At 38.5% G+C, this 10,909-nt stretch overlaps 1 protein-coding gene across 1 annotated transcript in view; it reads left to right on the forward strand.

Annotated features, from left to right (window-relative positions):
• LOC105391393 (bifunctional heparan sulfate N-deacetylase/N-sulfotransferase) overlaps positions 1-6,929 on the forward strand; it is a 95,477-nt gene extending 88,548 nt beyond the window's left edge. Inside the window, exons 13-15 of the mRNA XM_048629326.1 lie at positions 2,120-2,236; positions 4,962-5,141; positions 6,425-6,929. Of these exons, the coding sequence (XP_048485283.1) occupies positions 2,120-2,236; positions 4,962-5,141; positions 6,425-6,647 (520 nt within the window). The 3' untranslated portion in view covers positions 6,648-6,929. The remainder of the gene's footprint in view (positions 1-2,119; positions 2,237-4,961; positions 5,142-6,424) is intronic.
• The last annotated feature ends 3,980 nt before the right edge of the window (positions 6,930-10,909 follow it).

Raw genomic sequence — 10,909 nt, forward strand, 5'->3', positions numbered from 1 at the left:
AAAGCAGACTTAACCTCAATGTCCCAAAAAATAAAGCGTAAAATATCTCTAATAACACCTTTCATGCCAGTCGGCAGTCTAGCGAATACGTGTTTACAGTTTTTGACAAACTTTCAATACAGGTACACAGGTAGATTATAAATCATCAGCTTAAAATTGGACATAAAACAAAACTTAAACAATTCATCTAATATTGCAATGATATTAATACGTAGGTGTTCTGAAAAGTTTCCGACCTCAACGTGAAGATGGCAGCACACATCAATTCAGGGAATTAAGCCAGGGAATGTAATGGTGCATCTTTTGACAGCGACTACCAGTACCTACACATATTGATTGACGAATCATGCATTAGGTATTCTAATTAAAATTCCCAATTCCAAGACGAGTCGTGATCTAGCGTTCCTAAATCCCTTATCAATGGAGCTCGCCACACTGTTCCCAGCTAAAAGCGGCCGCCTCAAAGCCGCAACAAGCTTAGCCGAGCCCGTATCACATGCACGCCACACACGCAACACAAGACAACATACCGCATGTTTTGTAAGACCACTCCGAAAGCGCCTTTGTACCCCCCAAATTGATTCCCAGTACTCGACCGGCTAAGGTCGGTATTCCAGTGAACACTTTGATACGCACGCCGAAGATTTGTTTGACTGGCATTGCAATGAACGAGACTGTTAATTCCTCTATAGTCATTCAGCAAACGTTAAACGTAACGTTCCCTGAATGTCCGGCCATGATAAGCAAACAGGCGACTGCTGAGGTGGCAATGCAAAGCTACACAAAGCTATTTGTTTCTAAATGGCGTGTTTTGATTGGATGAAAGGTAGCGCTCCGCTTTGAATGGAGAAGGCGCGCCGCTTGTTTATTTAATTTAATGTGAGGCGGAAATTCATCTTGAATTTTAAAGTAAGAAAGTAACAAACAAAAGGCGGTAAGAAGCTAAATTAGCAGGGAGGTTCTCTTTTTTGCGGCAACGCCGTAGCTGCGTCTAAGTTATTTAAGTGGCGGGATTGCCTCACTGCGTAATAATGGGGAATAAAAATTCACCCACAGTACGAAGAGAACTCTAATAAATACTTCAGGTTCATCTTGATTGTAAATTGGATTCTTGGGTCTTCCTTAGGACACTTTTTATTCAACCTTTGAAGGTAAATCTGCCAAGTAATTCAAGCAGAAGTCTTACGATGGCAGATGTAATTATTTCTACAGAATTATTTACTTTGAAAAATTGGTTAAGGTCACAAGGCAGACAATTTCATTGAGCAACATTATTAATTTGTATTTTATGATCAAAGTAAAATTAAGATATATTAAGAAGTGATAGCCAAAATGTTCGGTTATTTTTGAACAGATATACTTAGAGAAATTGTTTGTGACAGCCTACTTTTTATCCCGGCATTCATATCGTAAGTAATTAGTAGTCAGAGCAATCAATTTATATTTTATTTCTAACTGAGATATAAATTAAATTAATGCATGATTAAATGAGCTACTTTAGTCTGCTATTATAATTATAATGGCAAGTTTATCGTCAACGTCATATTATTTCAGGCTGCACACCTTCGCTAATTGTTGAAAATTATGGCAACACTAAAATTTGCGGCGCAAACAAATTTACGGGCTGTTAGTGTATTTACTGTCCATTAATTTTTAGTGCGGCCCAGTATCGTATTTCGTGAAACTAATAAAAGCTGTCGCAAAATGGTATGAATGTCTGTTTGGTTAGGCGTTTGAATAGTGGCCTGCCTACTTGGCTATAACGGCAACCAGGGTTAGGGAGTTGGTTATTGTCAGTTAAGAAGAAAATTTGGTTAACGTATTCTGCCCGTTTGTCTTTATCAGCGAAAATCGTTGTATTGGTTAAATTTACATATTCATATTCAAAACATATAAATTCAGGGAATTTTACGATGACACTTATGATATGATAATAGTCTCGTCTCTAGGTGCACGAATAATTAAAGCGAAGCCCTAAAACAGGTATTGGTGGCAAAGGCTTACACCACAACGGACAATTGTGGCGCTCTATGGGAGGACTGATAAGCAGTCACATTATATCATCAATACACTTTTTTTCCTTGAATGTTTTTGTTGCTAAATGTAGTGTTTGTTTCAGAGCGTACTCATGGTACCAGCACATCCGGTCGCACGGTGACCCGGCGGCGAACAACTACTCGTTCCACACGGTCATCACCGCGAACGACTCCGCGCCCAAACAGCTGCGAGACCTCAGGTATGTTCATCATCATCAGCATCTTCTTCATCACCAGCAGCAGAATTTAGCAGTCTAGGAGTGCTAATGTGTATGTGTATAGGGTGTTGCAAAAAGCCGAAAGGGTGATTCGGGGGTTATTCTAAATATGTAACTTTTGAAAATTCGTGAATATTTTTTTTTCCTTGCCCCCTTTGGGCTTACCATATTCATTTTAACACCCTTTGAATCACCGGAATAGTCTTATAAATTTACGTTATCATTCAGAACTTAGATACACATATAAATCGTTGTATTCTCACATTCTCGGCCTATTTACTACTATGGCTTTCTCGGCTGTTAAAACTACTAACTTGTTCAATCTAAGGCATTCAATTTCTCAACTTACTATACGCACGTATGGTCTGTTAAAATAATGTCTTTAAATTATAAAATTTATTGCCGCCTGATTTGTGTGTACATCGCGTGATTGTTCAGAGAAAAAAACATAAATTACGACTGTGAAAATGGAAAGTGACTGATCGTTCTAGTGCAAGTAACGCAAGCGTATTTAATGTAATACGCCGCTAATGTAACATTATACCTGTGATTTACTAGCATTCCATTTTAACATATAAATTATGACCATTTATGACCAATATCTATTGTTGGGTAGGTAAAGAAATAGATACCTGAAACTTATTATAAAAAGCGTACTGTGCCAGGTGGCCAGGTACCTACATCTAATTTATGAAATTTACCATTTATAAAAGATATACGAAAAAAACAAGGCGTTGCTGAGATCCACTTTTTTCCCTACACCATCCCGTCTCTTTGTTCTGGCTTCACTCATGTTTCATACAAGCTATATTCCCGCTACACCGAGTCATCATGCGGATAGATAGCCGCCGAAACAGAAGAGTTACTCTATACTGACGAAAAACGAACGAACAAGAGCTGTCGTGCAATGGGCACATTTCATACAACGAGACAGAGCCGCGGCTCGGAAACTTCGTTTTTCGTCATGTGGAGTGACCCCCAGCTCCGTGCTTCTACGGTCTAATAGAATACGGACGGCTTCATTAGCACGCTTGATAAGGAACGCTCGTCTATCGCGGCGTAGGGTTGTACAAAATTATATTAATGAGTTTTGATTTTTAGGGAGATTTTTGAGGTTTAATGTCTTGTTAGATATACAAATTGGGAGTCATGTTGCGTAAAGACGGTATTTATTTTCAAAAAGACAATGCAATTTTTGAATGTTTTGTATAATTACACAGAATTGCAAATAACTTATACAGAAAAAAAAAACATTCGAATCAATCACACTCGTCTTTTACGATTTCCTGAAAAATGTGATAGCGAACATGTATTTCCTTTTAGCATTAAAAAGTTGTAACCAAATTCCCTCTACAATCATCCAAAGTGATCCATCGATGCAATAAAAGCAGCCGGCGATATTGTCAACATTCGAAAATTACCCGTGCAAATAGCATATTCCGGGAATTTTTTATTGTTTAATTTTCAACCCTAATGGGTGAGCGTGCAAGCGGCGCCATACTGTATGATAAGCTAGCCGGCGGAATATTTACACCGCTTTGTTAGGGCTAAAAGCTATTGACAGCGAAACGTGGAACAGTTCGTCAAATATTAAACCCACACCCTTCTAACTATTAACTATGTCCATTAGTGAATAGGTTAGGTTATTAAAATGAATACGGATTTTATTTTAGGCAGAGATTAGCTTTTTATTTATTCGTCCATTGAGTAATCTCATCTTTTCGTAAATCTAAAACACGTGTAAACATTTTCCATTGAACTGAATCTTTTCATGTTTTTCTTATCTATTGGAAGTAACTTGCGTAAAAGATTTTCTTGTACTGTATATATTATGTCGAGTATTTCATTGAGTAAATATTCAAGGCTGATTATAAGGTTCTGGTTCGTCTCGTACTGGTAACTTAATGTAAGGTATATACACTTTCTTTAATTCGCGATAAACAAAATATTTCCCATAGAAACTTTGTTGGTCACGTGATATTTTACTATGGTGATGTTTTAACATTTTGATTTCATTTCCGGGCTTAGATATAACCTGCAGAGATAATTATACATAGGTGACTGGGGGCATCGCTACTTACGATTATCGTGGTTGGCCGACCGCTAAAATGCCATGGCACCATATAGCCATCAGCTGCAGATTACTCTCCTACTAATAATATTATAAATGCGAAAGTTTGTGAGTATGTGTGTATGTTTGTTAATTCTTCACGTCAAAACGGCTGAAACGATTTTAACAAAATTTTGTATGGAGTCAGCTGATACACTGGATTAGCACATACCGGTTTTTCTTTTCGCGGCATTCCCACGGGAAAACTTTTTAAGGCGAAGCGAAGCTCGCGGGAAGTTGTACCTATACCGCATATTCTCGAAACGACAGAAATAGCCCCTTATCTGTACGGAAAGAAGTTTGTAAAAAATTACGTTCATTAGAAAATTTTATATTTATACCTACAATTAATAAAAACATTTGACTTTGACTTTCACATTTATTTATTAAGCTTACATATTAATTGTAGATTTACAATGTGTCCCACAAAACTGTTTTTAAAACAGTTTGCCTGTGGGATCGGAGTCTCTTTGTACAGGGGCAGATAAACCTGACCCCCCTCAGAAGCATTGTTACTATGAGAGGGGGTCAGGTTTCTCTGCACCTGACCGTACAAAACAAATTATTATTATTATTATTATCATTATCATCACGCAGGAACCGCTGCCTGAACCCGGGCAAGTACGCCCACTACCTCGAGCGCTGGCTGCTGGAGTTCAGCCCGCACCAGCTGCTGACGCTGGACGGGGCGCAGCTCCGCGCCGACCCCGCGCTGGCCATGGACGCCGTGCAGAAGTTCCTCAAGCTCGAGCACCGCGACTACCGGCAGCTGCTCAAGTGAGTGTCGCCTGCTGCTCTAGTGTCACCTGCTGCTCTAGTGTCACCTGCTGCTCTAGTGAATGTCACCTGCTGCTCAAGTGACTGTCACCTGCTACTCTAGTGCAGCCACTACCTGCAGGCTGTTTCACTGCAGCTCGTTGGATGAGCAGGCTTCCTCTAGATCACGCCGCACCAGAATTGTTGCTTGATGTTTTAGTGAGCCTCTCCGGGGCTTATATGGACTTTGAGAAGTGACTGATTATTAGCAGTCGTCGGCCGACCCAGCTGTGGATTCATTTTGGTTACAAGGAAAAACAAACTATGCTATGATATTGTATGTACCTACATATAATTCTATTGTATACTTTATAATAAGGCCACAGGCATACCCACTGATACTCGTAAGGTAAAATAATATAGGTACATTTCAAACATTCCGTATAATCGTAAATTTTCCTGAAGAACCTTTCAACATAAAGCCGGTAAGTAGTTTTCATTTCCTAGATATCCGGGCGATGCCCAGCTGGCCCGCACTCCCAGGATTGCGAGACTAGTGAAGGGCCACGGACTATAAAACTCACAATGCACGAGATACAACGCACAAGAGAATGCGATACCCTAGCTTTTCTCTAATGGTTTTAGTATTGTTGTTAGCCGCACCTGGCGTATCTCCGAGTTATCTGAAAACAACCGCTCCCGCCGGCTCGCGAGTAATATTGTTGGAAATTTAATTTCACAAACTTGCTAAAGTGCTCGTCCGCTTTTTACTATAAACATGATACTCTATGTACCCGCCGAGAAAAAAACTAACTTTGTTAAGTGTTCCTATTCCGTGAACTTTGCAACTAGAAACAATTACAATAAGTTTTAAATAATAAATACAAATAAAGCGAGAGGCGACTGATCAGATCGCGTGCAGCAGCTGTCTGTAATTACTAAAGAAAAGTATTTGAAAACAATGAAACTTTCAATTAAAATTACATGCTCAGTCGCTCCGATGGCTCGACTATTAAAAGCATTTTAAATTCATTTCGATTCTGCAGCTAATTGACTACCAAATCGAGTGATTACACTTTTAAAGTCTCACTGAATAGTTTTCTGAACGGGATTTTATTAATAGACAGGTATTTGCTTGAAGGCGTAAAAGCCACTAAAAGGGTCCTAATGGAATTCGATTAGCTGTTTATTTAATTAAAGGCCGAACTCTCTGAGGCTGCCTAAAAAGATTATTCTTCAACCCCAATAAATTTATCTGCTTCGAAGTTTTGCGCAGTGCTTGTAATTTGTGTGTTTGTTTATAGGTACGACGCGAAAAAGGGCTTCTTCTGTCAAGCGGTAAGCAAGGAGAAGACGAAGTGCTTGGGCAAGTCTAAGGGACGAGTTTACCCTCCCATGGAGGAGCGATCAGCCAAGTTCCTGAAGCGGTACTACACGCCACACAACACAGCCTTGTCCAAGCTACTGGTGCGCCTTGGCCGGCCCGCGCCGCAGTGGCTCAAGGACGATCTGTCGTCCGCCGGATAGCACTACTCTAACACAGGTGCAGTGCAACAGAAAGACAGAGACAAAACACAAGGCCTCATCCGGGTCTGTGTCGTGACTGTACCCTGAAGAGGGCCAGAGTGAGTGGAGTGACTATATCAGTGATAGTGATGTTGACAAGACATTTTTGTCGAGTGTTTTAAAATACCCTATCTTTGTTGAGAAATAACTTTATCGATTCTAATAAAGAGTTATATGTCTTGATGTATTTAGTTGGGGACGGGAGATCTTACTGCGAGTACATTTTATACTTTCTGCCATTTACAAGCTAGTGCGTTATTTTAGTTAAGTATACTTGATTCGTTGTAAAGAGCTTCGGCAAATCGTTCATGATGCAAGATGGCCGCCCATCTGCTTAGGTGCTATTATGAGTATTATTATTGCAAATATATTACCGTACTCATATCATCGATTTATTTTATTATTACTTACAATAACTTTACTTTTTAACTGCAAACAATTTCTAGAGAATTATACATTTTTGTATAGCTTTTTATAGCGATCAAATTCATATTGCCGAATGAAGTACCTAAATAAAGTATATAGGTAGGTATTGCAATTTTATGATTTCTTGTCAAAATATGAGTACCTGACGATTTTACATGTTTGTTTAGATACTTAGTTGATTTTATACTGTTCTATGAATTAGTCAATGAAGGTTTTTTTGTAATCTCTATTCACGTCAGTGCCATATGAATGTGGGTTTAGTCAGCGGCACTTAAGGCGGGAAATTTACCTTTTAAGGTACCCAGTTAAGGGCCAGTCTATTGTTTATTCGAGCATTTACGATACTTACTCAATTTGGTATTGTACTTTGGCTTCTTTCTTGTGGTCTTGTTGTTGAAGAAAACGTGAGGAGAAGTGGATCATATCGTGTCACCAATCACTTGATAAATATTTTTGGGCTTCGTAGTTAGCAGTAAGAAAATGTGTCATACTTTAAAGTGAAATACATAATATCAAATACAGAATTCAGGAAAATAACAACTATCTTCATAAAATGAATTTGCTATATATTTTGATATGCATAAATTTACTGACTGATGGCTTTTCCAATGGTTGATGAAATTTAAAAGTACAGATTTAATAGAACTTTTCTTAATACTCGTTGTAGCAACGGTACTTAAAACATTTTAATTTTTACTAAATAGGTACATATTAATAGAGAAGTACACGTACGATTGAAAGTATATTTGAAATACATTTTATTTATATATATGGCATAAAGGAATTACCTAATTTTTATTTGAAAATTAATTTACTAAAAGCTAATTGTAACACAAATATTTTTACTTCAAATTGTTCTAACTTTAATGTTGTGAAGTTGTGTGTTATGTAGAAAATGGCCTTACATACAATGTTTAGAAGCGAAAGTTGATAATAATTAGTTTCGTTATTTTATTGTATAGTAGAGTTATATACTTACTTATTACTTTTTGAACCAACTACATGTAATGTAGGGGAACCCGGGGTAAGACGGGGTCGCTAAGGGAAAATGAAAAAAACAACAGGTATTTATAACCACAACGTTATCAATTATTTATGGCTCATTAGGAACTTAATGTCGAACACTTTGGCACAGCTTTTTCTAAAAAAGTAATACTGACTTTTGACTTATTTTAAGAAATGTAAAAAATGGGAAATAAACCATCTTGCCCCATGTACGGGGTAAGATGGGGTAAGTATACTATGTGGGGCACAAAACATACAAACAACACTTCTTCTGTGTTTTTATCGTCAACACCAGCACCTGCAGTGTGAGCCCAACGCCTGCACCTTTGACAACCAACCCAGTTTTCCTTAGATTTAAAGTAGGACTGTTGATATCCTCACAGCAGAGGTAGACACAGTCATCTTCGTTGTTATTCTTATTCGTAGGCAGTATCTGCTTTGTGTTTTTACCCAACTTCCCTGTAGCCCTTTTAGAGCCCTTCTTCAATGTCAAATATCGGGTTGGAGAAAAAAAAAACTTCACCAAGCTTGATCCATACACCATCTTGCCCCTCCAAAATTACCCCGTCTTGCCCCACGTTATATTTTTTATAAAAATAATGCATTAAAAAAAAACTTTCAATGTTAAAGTGATTTTGCACATATCTAAACAAAGCGTACCAAACCTTAAATAAAAACACTCAATTACTAAAAATGCCACTGTTTTACTTAATGTATTGTGACGTGGTTCCTACCGGGCAAAAATAACATGGACACTACGCAAAAACAAACAATTGAGTTTACACAAAAAACGCACGCGCTCACACCTGCTGTCACTGGCGCACTAAAGGTCAATCATTTAAGCCTATCTATTGGCTCATTACTCAGATTCCTAAGATGTATAGTTTTGCATATATGTGGGGGGGCCCGTCTTACCCCGCGACCCCGTCTTACCCCGGGTTCCCCTATCTAAATGTTGTTGAACTGAGGCGTACACCAATGTTATAACTTGGCTATTCGGACTTGAATCCAATTTTACAGTAACATTGGAAGCGCGAGATATCTGTATTTAATTTACCGACTTATTAAAACAATATGTATCTACTAGAATCGTATATATCGTTTTTATCATTGAATACGATGACTGCTCTTAAAATGTGTTCTAAAAAATTAATACATCACTTATTTTTATTAAATGATTTAAAACATAAACTGAAGTCACACCGTTTCATTTCAAACCTCCTGTTCCCGAAATTCAAATTGAGAATGCGACGCAAATCCCGGCCGAATGGAATAGGAAATAGATTACCCGAGGAGGTTGTATATGTGTTGGTGTGGAAAATGCATAAAGGTTGAGCTGTTGGCAATACGGGGTGTTATTGTGCCGCAAGACCGCCATAAACTGTGAGCATTCGGGAGGAATTGCGGCTTTGGCTTCCGCTGGATATATGTCCCGCCGCCGCCGCCGCCACACTGCCAGCTATGTGCGAGCGAAACTTTTCTGCATGTCATATGCTAATGTTGTGCCACGAATGTTACCGAGCTCGTATAGTTTATCTGTTTTATTAGTTGTTGTACTGTGGCATTCTATGATAATTTACATTCAAACTATAACCGCACTAAAGTGAAGTACTTGCACTTGTACCTACTACATTCTTGTTACCGAGACATGTTTGTTTTTTCAAAATGCCCAAATATTGAGTGAGTTTTTTGAAGATTTTAAAGGTTGTACGTTGCAACCAACCCGCAATGGTCCACCAACCCGCACTAGGCCAGCGTGGTGGACTAGGCCTAAAACCCTTCCTTTATTGGAAGGAGACCCGTGCCCCAGCAGTGGGGACGTAATGGTTCGTGATGATGCGTTGCAATACCTAAAGAAACATATTATCTATAGCTGCATATCTGCTTGTAGAATAAAGCCCTTTGGTGGCGATAGATCGACTGCAATAATGCAATTTCACAGGAATACCAATTCAAGTGTACGTCTTGAAGATGTATTAGTGATGGAAACGTGAGGCGATGCGGTCATGGAGACTCAACTTCTGGCTTTCATGCTCATTGATACGTAAAATAGGTTATTTCAGAGTGGATTTTTACACAACTAAGGGGTCACATATTTTAGAAATCCGTGTTCTTTCTTAAAGGCAGGACTATAATATTATAATAGTACCTAGCAGTGAAAAAGTTCCAGTCGCAGGTCATGTCCTATGGAACGTCAATGGCAGGTGGAAATTTGTATCTGCATGTATTTTACAGTAGTTACATCTATAGATAGTAGATACCCATACATACAGGGTGCAGCAAAAGTTCTACTCCACTGTATGTATAGAATCAAAAATATAATAAGTATACCTACTAGGTAAAACAAAACTTTTTCGATTTTGAGATGTCATAAGCATTAAGTTTGCTTATTTATGTATCACTACGAATACAACAGAATAATTACAACCAGTACAGTGAAGTTTTTTCCTGTTTAGTAAAACTTTAACTTCCGTTTGCTACCTACCCTCTGAATTAGTCCGTATCCACACGCCATTAGTCGACATCGCCGACAGTTAAATTACATAATCAAATAATAACAATTATCCATCACGGATCACGGACATGACAACCGGCTGACAAATGAGCAGGCAAATCGGATTAGCGAGCGGAAAAAATATAGGATTCACGAGCAAATTTTCAGTTCAAATTTGCATTCGATGAATATAATTGAATTGGGCGGTCGTCGATAACGTTAGGGCTAGAGAGGAGTTGTCATAGTGATGTGCGTCGCTGGCATAGGCGGCGCCCAATTGGTGCTTTATGTACAAATT

The sequence above is a fragment of the Plutella xylostella genome, chromosome 22, assembly GCF_932276165.1.
Source record: "Plutella xylostella chromosome 22, ilPluXylo3.1, whole genome shotgun sequence".
Lineage (NCBI taxonomy): Eukaryota > Metazoa > Arthropoda > Insecta > Lepidoptera > Plutellidae > Plutella > Plutella xylostella.